Source organism: Teleopsis dalmanni, chromosome 2 (assembly GCF_002237135.1).
Source record: "Teleopsis dalmanni isolate 2A chromosome 2, ASM223713v2, whole genome shotgun sequence".
Lineage (NCBI taxonomy): Eukaryota > Metazoa > Arthropoda > Insecta > Diptera > Diopsidae > Teleopsis > Teleopsis dalmanni.
The window spans coordinates 87,186,707-87,205,593 of record NC_051847.1 but is presented as its reverse complement, the minus strand read 5'-3'; the positions used below and the strand labels follow the sequence as shown (position 1 = coordinate 87,205,593).

The 18,887-nt window shown below is 28.8% G+C and overlaps 1 protein-coding gene and 2 non-coding genes across 7 annotated transcripts; 2 read left to right on the top strand and 1 right to left on the bottom strand.

The window, feature by feature from the left end:
* Positions 1-1,883: 1,883 nt before the first annotated feature.
* Positions 1,884-17,462, bottom strand: LOC119685102. Of its 5 annotated transcripts, none has more exons than XM_038099305.1 (3): positions 17,260-17,345; positions 8,408-8,771; positions 1,884-2,217 (listed from the first exon to the last, which is right to left on the bottom strand). In XM_038099305.1, the coding sequence occupies exons 2-3, from the start codon at positions 8,721-8,723 to the stop codon at positions 2,114-2,116; spliced, it is 420 nt and encodes a 139-aa protein (XP_037955233.1). In that variant the 5' UTR covers positions 8,724-8,771; positions 17,260-17,345; the 3' UTR covers positions 1,884-2,113. The 5 variants fall into 5 exon arrangements, with proteins under 5 accessions (XP_037955233.1, XP_037955232.1, XP_037955234.1 ...); XM_038099304.1 differs by lacking the exon at positions 17,260-17,345 and adding an exon at positions 12,008-12,040; XM_038099306.1 differs by lacking the exon at positions 17,260-17,345 and adding an exon at positions 12,008-12,024 and having other exon boundaries at positions 8,408-8,756.
* Trnas-cga lies at positions 11,780-11,861 on the top strand. The gene has a single exon. It is a non-coding gene; the product is annotated as a tRNA-Ser (tRNA).
* Positions 16,222-16,303, top strand: Trnas-cga. The gene has a single exon. It is a non-coding gene; the product is annotated as a tRNA-Ser (tRNA).
* Positions 17,463-18,887: the final 1,425 nt, after the last annotated feature.

Below are 18,887 nucleotides of genomic sequence, written 5' to 3'. Positions count from 1 at the left end.
GGGAACAAACTTTTCAGATCTGGCAACAACGGTGGAACTCCGATTTAAGAGGAAGATGGACGGCAAAGCTGATTCCGAACGTAAAGTCGTGGGCGGAAAGAAATTTCGGCGAGATTGACTATTATGTCACACAGTTCCTATCTGGTCATGGATATTTTCGAAAATATCTATACAGAATGCAAAAAGCAGAGCAGCCCAACTGTATATACTGGGGATCAGTCAAGGACAATGCTGAGCATACTTTCTTCAACTGCGAAAGATGGCGTGGAGAAAGAATACTACTTGCAGAATATATAGGTCACTTTACAGTCGATAATATTGTAGAAAAAATGATAGAACGAACAGAAAATTGGAACAAAATCACGCAATTCATCGGGAATGTTTTAAGGAAAAAGAAGAAAGATCTGGACGCAATCTAATATAAACGAAGAGCACGAGTGAGAGCCGGAACACATACTCTGAGATTGAAAAAAGTAGACTGTAACATAGGGCAAGATTAATTATCTGCAACAGTAGCGGAGCCTAGACGCAGGGCAAACCGATGGTAGTCTTAAGTGACTAATAGGGACCCTACCTCGAAGTAATACTAACGTAGTTCCGGGGTAGAACAAGGTCTCTAGGAATGAGGGGGAGTGGTTTAGCCCGTGCGAGAAGGGCACTCACCTTCCGGGGCGCCGGATTGTGGTCAGTGCGTAGGCATTCCACTCCTCCTTGCCGCAAAAAAAAAAAAAGAAATCTATATGTAATATTAAAAATTTAATTATGACTATAACTATATGTAATTCTGTAAACATATGTTAAAAAAAAATTTAAAAATTAACTATAAAATAATAATGACGATTTGTAATAATAATTTTAGTCAAAACTATTGTAAATATTGAATTTATACTGGTTGTGTTTTTTATTAGTATTATTCCTTCTAAATATTTCTACAATTATTATACTGTTCATAATCGAATTATTATTATTACTATTTTGTCCAAATGCAAAAACAATGAATAATCTAAATAGATATCGTAACAAACATTAAAATCTCTGGAACAAAATAAACGGAACCAACGAGAGTAATACACTTTACACAATATTCAATTCGGATAAAAAGCTGCAGACCACAAAGTTAGCAACGACTAGTGAGCACCAGCGAATGATGATAGAGTATTGATCCTAGATGATAGAGTATTCTGATGAAAATCCTGGAAGTAGTTGTTGTTATAACTCGAGCTGTTGTAACTATCGATATTTATGATGATTGTCTTCCCCGAATATATTCAGTTCTCGAAAAAAAAATAAATAATTGCGCAAGTATAGTATAGTTATAGTTTATAGCACAGAAAACTATCTTAATATTAAAATAATCTGTAACATATATGAACATATGCTATTGTTGTAAAATCAATTATGAATACAGAAAATATTTACTTTATGTGAAGGTTCTTGAATAGTAGCGAAACAATATGATTTTATTATAAATTAACTAATTTTTTTGCTGATCATACAGCTATTTCGAGTATAACCAAATATCCATCACCAGTAGTCTTTTCTGGAAACATTTCTTGTATTTAATTATAAGTATTTGTAGATAGCGAGGCCCCATGCTCTACTGGGATCTGAGGATAAGAGTGAGAAAGAGAGATTTGTAGACAGCAAGTACCAATGGTTCAACTTATATCCTATCAAATTTAAGGCTCAGAATCATTTTATTATGATTATTATAATTAACAATAATTAAAAAATTGGCAATTATTTTTATAAAAATTTATTTTACGTAAAATGCATTTATAATGCAACTACTAACACCAAATATAATGTCAAGACTGGATTATGAGTATATATTGTTTTTAATATATTTAATATAATATTAATTATTTACTGATTTTATTTTGGATCATAAAGTTAATTTAATTACTGAACATTTAACATATACACATACACAAGATTCACGAGAACATTTATCTGTACTACTATTAAGTTATAAGTTAGGTTGTAAGTAATTTACTGATAATTCATCATATTTGGTATAGTAATATAAAACTGTATATTTAAACATATATAGTATTAAAAACGGATTTTTAAGTAGATGTGTGCATCATTTCGGCTTTATAAGTTTGTGTCTTTAGTTATTCTTTTTCGATTTTTTGGTGTGCTTATTTTTAACTTTTTCCTGCTTCTTCAGTTCTTTTTCCATCAGAGATTTGTAAAGTTTATAGCCGAAAAGTGCTGAAAAAACAAAAATTTGATTAATTAATTTTGAAATAAACACATTTTTGTAATAAATCAAAAATAAAGATGAAAATAGAATTAATAATCACTAACCAACAGTAACCACAAGTGTGAGAACCACAGCTGAGATTATGGAATAATTATAGACTTTTTCAAAATTTGCATGTTGTGTTAGCTTCTGTTCGATTTTATTGATTGTATTTTGGAAGGAACCCTGCATTTCTGTCAAGAACTGACTTCTTTCAATATTGGAAAGAGATTCCAGTTTCTGTTGTAACGCCTGTATGCGGCTTACTAAGCTTTGTGTGTATTTACTTCCAGCACCGGTTTTGTCTATTATTGCCTGCACTGAACTCTTCAGCTGATCTAATATATTCTCTGAGTGGCTCATTTTACGAAATACAAAATACAAAATACGAAATACGAAATGTGTAAATATTAGAGTAATTGTTTCCAATGTGTTTCGGACAAGACTGAATTTATAAATAATAAATACTCACTCACAGGCAGGCAGGCGAGTGGCGAAGTTAATAGGGTTCATACCCAAATTATATTGTCATATTGACTGATAATCTTATCTAATGCTAAAATTGATTTCGTTGAACACAAGCTTTCTGCCTACAGTCTGACCCATATCGTGCAATAAACCATTTTATCAGGGAGTAACGATAAAGTGTCTTGCGCTTATCAACTCCGAAAGTGGCGGGAATATAAGCAAATAAAAAATTGTACTTGGCCGTGTAAAAAGTAATAAACACGTTTTTAAACAGAATTATATTAGTCAAACCAGAGACGTTCAAGTCAACAGCAGATAGGTGCTAACAAATTCCGAGCAACAAAACTATTAAATAAAAACTTTTAATAAAGACAGAAATAGTAATCAAAAACTTTATTGATATTCTCAAAAAAAATTTACTCTTTTTGTTTATATATATATATATGATATATGTATGTACTGCTGATTATATACAAACAGAAGACAGGACTTATTCCCATGGCACAGTTTTCAACATACGGTAATGATGACATGAAATTTAACAATTAATTAGTTCTCTTCAGATAAGAATTTATTAGTAGACTCTCATATATACATATATAGTGTTAACATACTATATATAGCATTTTGAGTGTGATTTGCAATAAAGATTATTTCTTAAAAGTATCTTTGCAAATAGTTCGACTTAAAGCTGACATAACAGATAAGATTATTTAAATTACTAAGGCGCATAATTCATGAATTGTTTTGTATTCAACGAATAGTCAAACACACTAACTAATTATTTGCCATCTTCATGGAATAAATAGTCTTTAATTCAGCTTCAATAACTTCGAAGGGGACTTTCAGATAATAAAAAAAAAATTTCATCCAATTAAATAGTCATAACGATTTTATGATAAATATACATATGTATAAATGTATCCCTCTAACTACTTTCGGAGATTGGATTCAGTCACTCTAGCCCCCTCCCAGGATACGTGGGATTAAGTAATTAATTAGTATTCCATTGAAATATTATATATGTGTATATGTTTATATTTCAATTCAACATTTATTTACAGAAGAAGGTTTGGTGTTTACTTATAGCTAGGTTTAAAAGATAAGCGATAAAAAAAGGTTTATAAATAGTAGGACAAAAAAAATATATATATATATATATACATCTACGAAAACAATTTTAGTGAAAAGCAAATCTTATTCGTTTATAATAACTTAACTGATTTTAAGACTATTTCGTATATATAAGTTGAAAAATTAAGGATTTGTGGTCCCTGAAGACTGCAAGTAAGAAACTAAGATGGTGACTCCGTACTGAGAAGTATATAGGGGACTTAAAAATAAAGTGATACAAGGTTTCTTCATTTTGTAAGTTAAGATATATATTGATATATATATATGATAAATGCTTATATAAAGAAGACTTTTTAAATTTGATTATTAAAAAGCAATGACTTTAAAATGGAGGTCAATGTGAGATATGAATTGATAAAAAATGATAATTGACTAGGGCTTAAATTTGAATTTTTGGAATGGCTTTTATTATTAAGGAGGCTGTGACTTCACAAGAAGAGAATATATAGCAACATCTAACTATATCTTAGAACGATTTTTGAACATTGAGATTGGAGTTTTCTGCTAAAATTTATTGCAAAGATATAGCAAAATTAGTGAAATTTTATAAAATCCTACAATTTGCAAAATTACAAAATCTGCAGAATTCTGGCTTAACTGTGATAGAAGGAATACTCTATCGCAATTAATTTCAAGGAATTAATTTGATCGCTGAAGATTGACAAGGAAATATTTTTAAAGCTTTTACATAAACATGCAAGAAGGCTCATATGTGAGCAGTTACGAACTAGATAGATAGGAACTAGATAGTTAAAGAACTGATTGACCACAAACAGTTTTGAAGGATTTGCATAAATATTTAAGAACACCGATCAATGAGCATTTACGACATCATTAAGGAATTGAAAACTGACCACAAAGCAGTTTTAAAGGATTTGCATAAATATTTAAGAGGACCGATAAGTGAGCAGTTACGACATCGTCAAGGAACTTCAGATCGACCACAAAACAGTTTTAAAGGATTGGCATTTGTAGTTACAAAAAGTAACTTAAAATTCGCGTACCTCATAATCTATGTGAAAAAGTTTGGAATAACTTTAATGGAATGAAATCAAGCCAATGGAATGGTTACAGCCGTTGAGAAATGAGTCTCTCATATTAATATATGAGAAAATTATCAGAAAATTGGAATTGACAACAAAAAGGTGATGCTGTGTGTTTGATGGGATTGCAAGGTTATCGTCTATTAAAAGCTGATATCACCTAACGAAACGATTGAATCAATTTTCAATTTAGCAATTTTTAAGTCAGACATGACGAAAAACTATTTGCAAATACAAAAGTAGTAAATAGTAGTGAATTAAAACAAAATATTTTATTTTAATTGATTATATTTTTAGTTTATCAGAGGGCTGTTTCAAATATTACCAAATATTATTATCAATGGTTTTTGAAAAAAATTTTTTTAATCAGAATGTTTGTTTATAGTTTTTAAACTCTCAGTACCAAGGTCTGAACATGTACTCAAACAAATTTAAACCGCAGAGTCTAAGGTCTAAAAATGAAATTCAATTAATTAAAAAAGAAAGGATATTATTTTTCAAGTTGACAACATTAAGCCACACAAATCTTTGTGATCAGGTAAAGAATCGAAAAAATTCGCCTTAGAGAATATATGAAGAAATAAACCTTGATTTTCCTCTATATACGGTAATACAAAGGGCCTATAGACATAAGTAGATTCCTTAGGGATCGCCGGTATAACCTAACCTAAACCGAACCTACTTCACTCGGCTGGTGTGTTGAAAGTTATCTATGGCATTACAATAGTCCCAGTTTTAAGGGCTTTTAATATGATAGATGAAAAAACCACTACCTAAATCTACCAAGTCACAATTCAGAATTTTATTTATATCAATAAATATTTATTACAACTAAATAAAAGCTCAACAATTTAAATGGTTTTACATATGTATCCTCTCTTTATTATAGAGCATCTCAGCGAATTTTTAAATCTATTTTTTGTAAAGCAATATAAAAGCTTGACCTGTCATTGAATCATAACTATAAGCACGGAGGGTATTGACCCATTCATTGTTTGGATAAGAATTTATTTATGTGTAATTTGTGTGTGTTTGGTTTGAACTATTAAAATTGCTTCTAGCATTCAAAAAGAAAAAGTGCTACTTATAGCACTTTATATTTTTTTTTAGTACTATAATATGGATATAAAAACTCTATATTTAACTGCTAAATGTTGAACTTTTATTTAGTTCTAATTAATATAACTTGTAAAGAACTGAGTAAAAAATAAAGTTCTCTTCCGCAATTTTGACAATAAAATAATTAGCACATTTTTTTGAAGATTAGGAGATAAATTTTTCTTATATTGAAAGACTTAGAGCCACCTTGTGTTTCGGGCACGACATGATTAAAATTGTTGCTGTGTTCAATGGAAATTATAAGAAAAAACAATACGTCGGTTCAAAAAACCGGCATGAAAGCCGGCGAAGGCAAAGCAGTGTTGTTTAGTAATAAATTTTAGAATTTTCGCTTTTTGAAATTACTCCAATTTCAATACGTTTTGGAGAAAAATAGCCTATTTTATAAAAAACTAATCTAATTATTACACTTCCCGATTTTAAGGAAAGTCGTATAATTTTGTAAGTACTGCTAACAATATATTATAAGATACTATAATATGAAATTAACATTATTACAACCTCTATTATGGAAAGTGAGCATATCTACATTTCCTTTTAAATTTAGGCACAACCAAAAATCACCAAAACATTGTAAAAATACGAAATTGGCAATAAGGATGTGACAGTCTACATAACATGTATTTTCGGAATAGTCCGAAAGCGTCAATTTTGCAGTGCCCGAGACGCTCTACATAACAAGAGTATGACTAACTACTACGGTATGTAGGATTCTCAGCTAGTTTTTAAATTTATTTATTTTCAATTATATAAGTCTTTACCCAGCAATATAAAAAATGGACTCAACATTGAAACTTCTACGCAGTGAGAGTGGGTTAGATTCAAAAATACTTCTTGTTAAAATTGCGGTAGAGAACTTTATTTTATACTCAATTTTTTTAATATATATTAATTAGAACTAAATAAGAGTTCAACATTTAGCAATTAAATAGAAAGTTTTTATATAAACTTTCTATATTATAATACCAAAAAAAATATTTAAAGTGCTATAAGTAGCACTTTTTCTTTTTGAATGCTAGGAGCAACTTTGGTAGTTCAAATCAAACACACACAAATTACACATAAATAAATAAATTAATGCTCGAGTTAATTACCTTAGTAAATGATTTTAAAGATAATTTTTTTGCAACTTTAAGCGTTTTTATAATATATGAATTATAACTAATATCGTTTTTGATTGGTAAATCTGGATAAAATTCAGATTTTTTACTCTCGATCTGTCAAATTTTGCTGCCCAATCGAATATTTTTAAAGTATTCCAAAATTTTTATAAGTGTTAGTAGATATTTAAATTATCTCATTATAAATATGTGTATCGAATCAAATCACAATTTATTTGTCAAGTCATATAAAACAGTTGTTAATTACAGGGTAATCTTGCTACTCTGTCAACATATCTAGAGTATTATAAATTAATCTCAAGTGTTTACATTGCGCTCTAGATTTACCAATCAAAAATTAAAATTGCACTAAAAGTGAATGTCGATTAAAAAAGTTACCCCAGATTTACCAATCGAAAACGACATAAATATCAAGTTTGCTGAAAATTGATTTGTTATTCCTAATTTATTTATAATTAAAATTTATATATTTTAATATAATTTAATAATTTTAATTTTATAATTAAAATTTATATATTTTAATTATCCTAATTAATTTTAAACATTATGAATTAAAAAGAAGAAAGTACACTTCGTATTGTCAAAGTTAACCATTGATTAGCTAGTCAGATTGTCAGTGACAAATTTGATTTTGAATTTGAAGCCATCAATTAATTTTTAATTTAATTAATGCAATAAATGATATTGAGGGTATAGGCGAGTGTGCGAGTTCGAGTAAATTGAGATAAAGTAAATTGAAATTTCCTAGGGATTTTTTGCACTGCACTTATGTAAGTATTTATTTATTTATTTATTGCACTTATTTATTATTTTTGGTTAAAAGTTTGCAAATTTATTTATTTATTTATTAAACATCTTATAAAATTTTCACAACGGTAACACCCAATTTACCTGATTTTTATCGAATTTACCCTACTCGAAATTCTGATAAATACCAACATTCGCTGCCATACCGACATAATTTACTATTTCCCTCAATTTACCATCAATTTACTCGAACTCGCACACGGCCATAATGTTAAAAAAATAATGCTTAGAATTGGTATCAAAAGTGTATTATTAGAAATAAAACAATAAGTAGATGAGATAATGCTTTGCTTTGTAATTTTTTGATAGATTATAATATTCAAATTAAATTTTATTTCAAATAATTTTTTTCCATGTGAACGGTTTAAACAAATCCGTTCAGTTTACTCTTTATACTTCTAAATATGAATAAAAATATATAAAGGTTTTTAACATTTAATAATAATGCAAACTTAATTTGTGCTTACCAAAAACTAGCACAAGAATTGCAACCATGGCTAAAAATATAGTATACTCCCACGATGAATGCGCATTTTGTGGCTGACCTAGATTTTTGAAGAAATCTTCTGGGCTACCATCTTGCGGACTGTATAAGCTCTTGCGCAAAGATTCGCGTTCTTCATCACTTATGCCTTCCATTTGTTGGATTATATCCCAAACCTCTTCAACAGTTGGCATTTTGAAGTCTGGATTGGAGCTACCTAATCCGCTTAAAGGATCAAGATTCATGGCTTGTTCGTTGACATCGTCGAGAAATTCTTGTGTTTGAGCTTCGTCGGCCATTTTCGTGTTTGGTTTGTTTCAGTATTAAAGTAGCTAGAGTTTGTATTACTATTGTAAAATAAATTATTTATTGTAGCTGTGTGGCTATTTTTGATAAATGTGCGTTAATAAGTAAGCCTTCTCAATCTTAGGAAGGTTATGGAAACTGCTTTGGCAGATAATTACTCGCGACAAAAATGCGGTACAAAAATGCGGTGTGCTGAGACTGAGCTTAATAAACTGCATTTCCGACATGTTCACAAGTGTTACGGCATGAAGAGAAAGCAGCGTGGTGGAGTGAAGACATATAATTATTAAGTTTTAAAGTAATGCTTTTAAAATACAAAAACAAATATACCGAATATTTTCTAATATTAAACAAACATGCTTTTAATATTTAAAGAGGTCTTGAAGGGGTTTTCTATAGTTACAAATATTCAAACATGCATTCACATATAGAGGAGCAAAAAAGAAGAGGAGAAAATTATAATTTTTTTGGTTTTTTTTTCATTTAAAGTGTATAAATTAATTAGATCATTCCCATGACCAGTCGATTGTGATTCTTTTATTTTGAATTTATAAAGATTCCATAATATTAACTCTATATTTTTCAGTTATGGATTGTGATTCTTTTATTCTGAACTTATTAAGATTCCATTTTATTCCATTCAGTTAATAATATTTAACTTAATATTTAATTTTTTTAAATACAATAATAAAGATTCTTAAGATTTAAATTAAAGAAATGCTTGAAATTCGAAATTTCTTCTTTGCTTGATCAAACCCAAGTTAGTGTCTTACTCAATAATGTCTGTGACCATTTGGATGATCCATTGTAATAAGAGATTCTTTAAATTCTATAAATAACTTATTTAGATGATTTTATAGAAGTATACTTTGAAGCTCAGCATATCTTTCTGACGGAATATATATTGCAAATGATTTGAGAGAGTGCAAGTCGGAATTAGCGCTTCCACAGAATCGAACAATTTCAGCGCTCTGTCTTTGATACACTCTCCACTCTTAAGTCATTGTACATGCCTTCATTTCTGATATGACATAAAACTTATAGCATACATCTCAGTACATTATTCTGATAAGTTTGGACTTTTCTAATGGTGAATAACATAAAAATTGAAAAAAAATGTAAAATAGATCAAAACGTTCAATTTTCTAAAAAACGAGGCTAAGAATATAACTCTCCATACTATACTACATTATCTGTTATCTATACTATTTAAATATCTAGCAAATTTGACTTTCCGTAGTAATATGGCTATCGATTCAGCTCTACAGAGCTAACTCTCTATTATTTGTGTAGTTTTCTTTTTTTCTTTAGATTAGAATGTTTTCATTTTGCAGTATTGGAATTATCTTTCGAATTTATATCAATGCACTAGTCATCGGGTTAACACAATTTTAAATAGATTATAGGCTAGACTATTTTTAGATTAAAACAATGAGGATCTGAATGGTCGAAGGATCGTTTACAGTGATATAGACAGTTATGGTTCAAGAACGGAATTTTATGATAGATAGTATGTGTATTCAGGTATTCACATAGTTACTTTTCCAAAATGTAGTATAAAATAACCCGACCATGAAATAAAAATTGTCCTTTTTAAAAAGCTGACATATAGTCATTAGATACATCATATAGCACTGAGCACTGAGCTAAGAGCTTTTCAGTAATACGTACATGGTATGTCGGAGGTCGCAACAGTATAATCATATAATTGCAGTAACCTATAATATAATAACCTATAATAATAACCTATAAGTAACCTATAATTTTTTTTTTTTAGACGAGAAGGCAGATGAACTTGCAAAGCAAGGATCAAGGCATAATTTCTGTGGCCCAGAACCCAGAATACCATTGAGTTACAACATGACGGCAGTCTATGTCTATAAGTGGATAACCTCACTTCATCTTAATAGATGGAGAGAGTTGAGCACTTGTAGACAGACCAAACTCATGTTGCCGAAACCGTGAGCCAGGGAAGCGACAAAAGTGCTTAGCTATTTGCGGTGCACTCTAAGCTGGCTGTCCTTACTAATTACTGGGCATGGCAACTTCAAGTATCACCTCAAAAAGATAACTCTTGCTGAGGAAGACACTTGCAGACTATGTCTAGAAGAAAAGGAAACAGCGGTGCATATATTGTGCAAATGTCCAGCACTGGCAAGTAGAAGGAAGACTGTCTTGTGACACCATTGGGTTGGTGATGACTTGGCAGGAAACCTCAAGCTAAATGAGCTGCTTGCATTAACAAAAGATGTAGATATGCGAACGGAAGCCACTCCAGCTTTAACTCAATAACAACATCCGAGAATCGAAGGACAAAAAAGGACCCAAGTAGTTCGTGGTCTACTTCGACTAATCCTTCAACTCAGTCCCACCATATATATAACCTATAATTTTATTTCTGTATTTTTTTTCTAATTGCTTAATTTAAGAATTATTCCATATTAAGTTTTTAAGGAAAACTGCAACTTATGAATAAAGACTGGTACTAACATCCATTCTACAAAATTTTGACATTTTTTTATTTTAATTTTTCGTGCGTTTTCGTTGGCATTGGCTTAAGGCGAAAATCACAACATTCGTTACAGTGAACCACCACTGTATTTATAAATATAAAGAATACTAACGATAAATAAATAATAAATAGGTTATGTTAAATCAGGTTATATCGTCGATACCGAGGGATCCACTTAGACCTATAGGTCTATTGTGTTACCGTATAATTAACTTGTGTGTAAATAACAATTTAATGAACTTTCTTATTATATACATATATATTTCTTCAATATATCTTGGAATTTTCTTTTACGTATATTCTTATGCGTAATGCATTTGTAGTATATAAAACAGTTATAATCTATTAAATATAATAATCTCGCATACGAAGTGGCATTTTTCGGGTCGAACCTAACACTGCCAGAATACGTGGCACGAAGTATAAGTTTTTTATTCGTATTCATTTTATTAAAAAAATGAAAAGCAAGAAATGCATTCACAATAGTAAAATTATGCACTTAGAACAAAAGTGAAATTGGGAACGCGCACTACACAAGCAGTCGTGGCCGAGTGGTTAAGGCGTCTGACTCGAAATCAGATTCCCTCTGGGAGCGTAGGTTCGAATCCTACCGGCTGCGAATTTTTTTAATTTAATTTTTAAACTAAAAAAATTTTTCATTTATAAAGACGGAACTCAAATTATTTATTAACGCACATTAATCATAAAATAAATTATAAAACAAAATATTTAAAAAGATTAGAATTTTAGTTAACAGAAACGTACCGACAGGCAGGCAGGCAAATGACACGGCGCGCGTTTAAAATTAGACTAAATTAAAAATTTTAAAATTGATGGTCAATAAGGTGCCAATTTGGTAAAAATTAAATCAAAGTAAAAAATTTAAACCTAATCAAAATATAAATAATTTTGTCAACGTGGCCATTGCGAGCGTTCTTATTCGTATTAATTGAATAATTTCTATATAGAAAATGTGTGGACGACTACGACTTCAATACAATATCAAGAAAGCAGGCGAAAATACCGAAAACGTTTATATAGAAACACAATATACACAATACATAATGATAATAGAATTATAACAAATACACAAGACCTTAATTTGATAAGATTTCTGTTTTGTTCCGTTAATGCTTACGTTCTTATATATGCATTTGTACATTATGTATGTATCTAATGCTATGGAATTATAAATAGGTTTGTTTATAGGTGGTACATAGCATTGTCAAAAAATTGAAGATTTAATTTTATTTGATTTCTTTTATCAGGAACGCAAACACATATAGTTCAGATAGTTCATAAGTCAGATTGCATACGTGTTGCAGAGAAAAGTTTTTGCTTTAAAGTTATTGTGATTTAAAGTTAATATGAGCTACATATTAACTATATGCATATATCATATATCCTTAAAGGATAAGATGAGACCGCTATGGAAAGAAAGATACCATGGAATCGATGGTTTAATGTGGTAGATAACATTTGCATTTCGAACATCTATAATTACGAATTAAAGGCTATTAAATCTACACAATTTTAGAAATGTTGTTGAGCAAGCTCTGACAGATTGTGGTAACTAGTAATGATGATGGTAAATATATTTTATTGGTTTTTGATATATATATATTTGATATCGTACTCATCTGTAAACAAAAGAAAGCACTTCCAAATTCTTTTAAAAGAAAACTGAAGGTTCTATAAAAAAGGTTAAGTAATCTAACAGAACGTAATGAAGAGTATAATCTACTAAAATTTAGTCTTTCTATATAATAATGTCATAGAATAATATCGATTTTTGCAAAAGACAATAGGAAACAAATAATTTCAGTTATTATATATCATAAACTAAGTAATAATACATCATAAACTGAGTAAATAATACATCATAAACTGCAATAACCTTAATAATAATTAAACTATTAATTTTTTTAAATTGGTTTTCAATACTTTTAAAATAATCTTTAACACCATTTACAAAAATTAATTACTCATGTGGGATATGAGAATTTTATAAAATAATTGGTTATATTCAAGACTTTTTCGAGTCCTTTGTCTGATTAAAATAGTCATAAATATATATACACTATACAATAACTGCCATACAGTATATGAATTGCACTACTAAAATTATATTACAAAGTAAACCCGTCCAAATTAAGTTTTGTAAATTTTTTTAAAAAAACTTTCAAATATATAAATGTATACAAAACCTGTTTATTTTTAATAGCCTATATCTCTGGAACCTTACAAGATAGTTCGAAATTAATAAAGATTTTGAGTTCCAAATTTTAAAAATATATATCATCTATATATTAAGCAATATTTAAAAAATTGCGGTGTTTGCTTTTGTAAAGTGGAAACTGTAGCTAAACTCTCTGCTTCGAAGGACGATACGACACGCCCTAAAATCATATTATTTTTAAAATTTTTTCTCATTTTTCTTTTTCAATAAAGTACTAGAACATGATATAACTAATCTGATCAAAAAAAAAAAATACCCCTAATGTACACAGTGAAAAATGAACTCAATGCTATACCTTACATCTACTGATTATATTGATTTCTATTATTGATTTCTATTCTATTAAATTTACTTTGTTCAGTAGATTATCTACTTGTAGATCTACTGTGAAGAAATAAGAATAAACAAAAATTTAAATTATAGATTTGCGAAAATAAATTAGTAAATATTCCAATAATTTTTCTATGCATTTACTTACTGATTATAAAGAAAGTCCCAATAATTCCTTTGTTGTATAAAATACAACCAAATATATAATAAAGATTTAGATCATTTCTAATCTGAATCAGTAATCAGATCATAATTGAAATTAATATAACCTACTCATAAATGCTTCATTGGAACTATAGTCTGCGAAAAGAGAAGTGCAAATAGAAAGGCGAATCAAGACAACTTTCTTTCGAAGACTTAGGTTAAATGTGTACCTTTACTTTTATCAATCAAATTTATTGATAAATGAAGTGAAGTGTAAATAGGAAATCAAATTAAATTGATTTCCTCTAAGACATAGCTCAGTGGTGCACGTTAAAACTTTCGGTAGAATCTATTGATAAACGCTACGTTCCATAGGAACTATAAACACTGAAGAGGGAAGTGTAAATAAAAGTTTAAGTTAAATTGACGTCTGTTTAAAGACTTAAACCAGAAGTATATCTTACACTTGTAAAATTGTTGATAAATGCTTTATTATAGCTATGGAATGTAAAGAAGAAAGTATATATAAAAAGTTTCATTGATTTCCTCTAGAAAAACTTATCTTAATTTCAAACCTTATAATCGGTAAAAATTGCCATTAAGGCTTAAAACCACGATGCTCTACAAACACATGTATCAAGATAATGCATTTCCGCAGTATTGAATAAATTTCCGTAATGTGTTTTGAACATAACTTCCTCCTTGATAAGGACTGAGGGACACCCAACCTCTGCTGATTTTTGGGTCACAGCACCCGGTGATGAATACGCAACACCACGGCGAATGATGAATAGTAATCATTTTTACCGCGTAAGTTTGGGTATAAACCACAGCCTACGACACTGCAAACCTCAGTTGAATAGGACATTTGTTTCGGTTTCTACAAATCTCTCTTAATGGTATAAAATTAGTAGACGAAAGATCCATTGAAAATCACTTCTCCATGCTTTTCGACGATAAACCTCAGAAGTTGTAGACTAATGGATTTATAAAGGTAGTCGAAAAATGGCACAAAGTTATAAATAAGCACAGCCAATATAAACTTTATCAAAACTAATTTTCAATAAAAACATTTTTGTTTAAAAAATCGGTGGATACATTTCATTATTATGTTGCGGCTAGTTGAGTCAGTGCACCTGAACACTTTTATTTTCTATTAACTGCGAGGTTTCTTCAAAACCCCTCTTTGCGCCTAGACTGGATTATTGTTTATCACTTCATCAGACTAAGCAATAATTGACCTCAGATCTGTATATCTCCTCGAGGAGCCTGTAACCATTCTGAGATTCGATAACGCGGTGTTAGTAAGTCTGTCAGATTTCGCAAATAATTTCAGGGCTCTATCCTTTATGTATTTTTTGATGGGATCAATCTTGAGGTCCCTGAGGATGTCATTCGTTCTAATGTATCAAGGAACTTTGAAAAGTCTTTTCAGAGCCTGGCTTTGTACAATTTCTAACTCGTTTGAAGCTTTGCTAAACGCTACACAACCATATAGAAGTGACGGACGAATTATTTGGTTATATATCAGTTTCCTTAGCATTGAAGTTTTTATTTCTAAATAGCGGTTGGAGGTAATGAAGAATTTTGAATTTCATATCACCTAATATTTAAATATATTTATTTTTAAATAAATAAATTCAATAACTTGAGTTGTTGAGGTTTTACAGAAGGTTTACGATTACTGAAACCAAATTAGCAGAGGATGTCATAGATAAAGCTAGAGCTTTATGTTTAATAACATTCCTTATAGGAAATTCCCTTCCGAGTTATTAAAATGAACAATTTTTCTATATATTGTAATGTAATGACTAAAACTATGTAGTATTCCCATAAATGCTGAGACTAAGTCAATAAAAATCCGTTTATTCAAATCATTAATTTGGGTTAGGTTGGGATGAAGTGGGTTGAACACGAACTGAGCGCAATTGTTAACCCGTTTCGATTAATCATTAACTACTAAATTTTTAAAAATTTAAACTAATAAAAGAAAAGAAAAAAAAAATTTTTGTATCCTCTCAAAGGATATATACAACTCTAAATAATTACAGCGATTTATATAGATCACAGCCAAATAAAAATATTTTATTAGTTGAACATTTTTATTTTCTATGTTTTTTAAAATTGGAAGCAATTTTTAAAAAAAACAATTTTAATTTTTTTAAATTTTGCTATAAAGTTTTTTGATTCTAGGAACTTTAGTTTTTAAATTTTTTTCTAATAATAATTTATTTCTTATGAGAATTTGTCACAAACAGTTTCATAAGCAGTCGTGGCCGAGTGGTTAAGGCGTCTGACTCGAAATCAGATTCCCTCTGGGAGCGTAGGTTCGAATCCTACCGGCTGCGAAGATTTTTTAATTTATTTTTTTTTCTATCAATAAATACATTTTCATTACTTCTTTACTAAATTATTTTTCAAACAAATAACTAATAAATTATATTATAATATATAGTTTAATTATTACGATTTTTGTAGCATATTAATTTAATTAAATTCTAAATATAATTTATATTAAATACTTTATAACATATTTTAACCAAACATGTGGTAGTTTTATTTTATTATTTTTATTCTGATTTAGTTTTTAAATTAAATGTGATAATAAAAGTTTTTTTTTTTTTTAAAAATAAACTTTATTAAAAAAACAATAAAACCATAAAAAAAATCTATAAGCCAATTGTTGATGAATGATGATTAAATTAGAAAATATGTAATTTTTTTATTAAATCAATTTAAATATAAAAAAGCAACCATGACGTGGAGAAGAAAGAGATTTACCGGCTACAATTACTTGGTATACACAGAAAAATATTCTTATCAGAAGAAGAGTTATACACACTACGAGAATCACAGATATTCAAAGATTGACAAATTGAGTGATGTGGCCGATTTTATGATAATTTATTTTTTTTAATAGTAACAAATTTATTTTTTTGGCATAAAATATTATTTATGCATTTTCAACCTTTAATTAAAATTTAATTGAGAATTACACCAAACGATGCAAAATCAGTATAATTCTTATTCTGAGTTTGCTTATTAACATTAATGGCAACACACACACAACATTTATTAACATTATATAAAATATTCCATGCAATAACATTAATTCAATGTTCAATACACTTTTTTTATAATGCTTGCAAAATAGATTTCTGAAATTTTTGTGCTTTTAAAATTTGAATCAAATTTATTATACACAGTGAGAATTGTGACGTCAACAAAAGTAAATAAACACATATGGGGAGAAAGCTAAAATTCTATTTGCTACTTATCCAGATGTGTCTATAAAAATTCTTACCTGCGAGCCCAAATACAATCACAGCAGGTAAATAGAATGCAAAATTTGGGATACTTTGCTGGAATGGTGATGATGAGCCGGTCAAATCTACCATTTTTACTTAAAAATATGATTAAAAAAACTTTGTCCAAAAACGGATCGGAATGAATACAGAACTTATTAAAGTGGTTCAACTAGCCACGATGACACTCTGGAGAAAGTAGTTGCCGGTTAACAAAGCTAAGAAATAGAGTTGCCATATTAATTATAAATATTTTAAACTTAATAGTTTTAAAACTTGGTTTTGTTTAGTAAACTGTTTGAGTATTATCCGAACATAAGTAAGTACAAGTAACATATTTAGTTTTAGTTTTTTCATAAAAAAATTAATCATTTAAATGGTTTATACCAATGTCAAATAATGTTCACATATTAGGTTCGTTCTACGAGTTACTCGTAGTAAAATTGAAATAAACTACAAATAAAGTACAAAATGAGAGCGTAACGCAAATAAAGTGTCAAATTACGTTCTTCAGACAGATTTTCATGGAATAGATTTGCGTGAAATCTAATGAGAACACCAGTACCGCGCAAATAAACAATACAAAAATTTTTATTCAAACCAACGCATCACACAAATTTTACTTAAAATAATATGTACGAGTAAATTTTGTGTAGTATTTTTAAATTTCGGCATGGATGTTACGCTCTCTCAGGTGCTCTCATTTACTGGAAAATGAAACGCACTTGTGTATACATAAGGTTAGTCAAAGTTACTACGCGTAGCTCGTGGAATAGACCTATTATTATATAATAGTTTATAAATATATTTAATAAAAGTGCTTGAACTTATATAAGCAAATTACAAAATAACAACAGCTTATTTTAAAAATGGCATAAGCACAAACTGCAGATTTATTTATTATTTATTAATAGCCGTAATTTTTTTCTTTCAGAGTTGTAGAAAAACAACATTAGGTCTGGATAAAATAAATTAACATAACTTTTAAAATATGTTAAATTATTTTTTGACATATGTTTTATGGTGTGTTGTCTATATTATAAAATATAAAAATTGTAAATACTGAAAATTAATTAACTTAAATAGAAGAAAAAATTAATATTAGAAAGGTAATGGTAAGCATTTTCATCTTATATATTTAAATAATTTTACTTATTTATGTACTTGACTTTATTAGAAAATTAAATGTTCATATAATTTTAACGGATGACTGGAATCTTGCAATATATTTCCAGTGAACAGTTGTTAAACAAAAATATTTGTTTATTATTTTAAATTTGTTTTTAACAACTTATATATATTAGGCTACAATTTCGGTTTGAGTATTATTTTAAATTTTTTGCTAAAATTAATTTTAATATATTTAATAATATATAAAAATATACTCAGTACACCATCTATCACTACGACTTTGTCATGCATTGAAACGAAGCATTTGACAGCATTTTGAGTGTTATTAACTAAAGTAGCGCCTATTTTATGTTCATTTTTTAAAATGCTTAAAAAAGATTACGCTTATTGTGCAAAACATTACTGCTGCACATTGGTTTTCCTTTTTGAATACTTTTGTTTTGTAATAATAAAACAATGCAAGCTTCATATGCAAAGCATTCACATTCACAATTAC

Excerpts from the sequence above, each read along its gene's own strand:
- LOC119685102 (XM_038099305.1), bottom strand. The coding sequence starts at position 8,723 with ATGGCCGACGAAGCTCAAACACAAGAATTTCTCGACGATGTCAACGAA. Across the intron at positions 2,218-8,407 it reads AATTCTTGTGCTAGTTTTTG|CACTTTTCGGCTATAAACTT; the intron begins GTAAGCACAAAT and ends TTGTTTTTTCAG.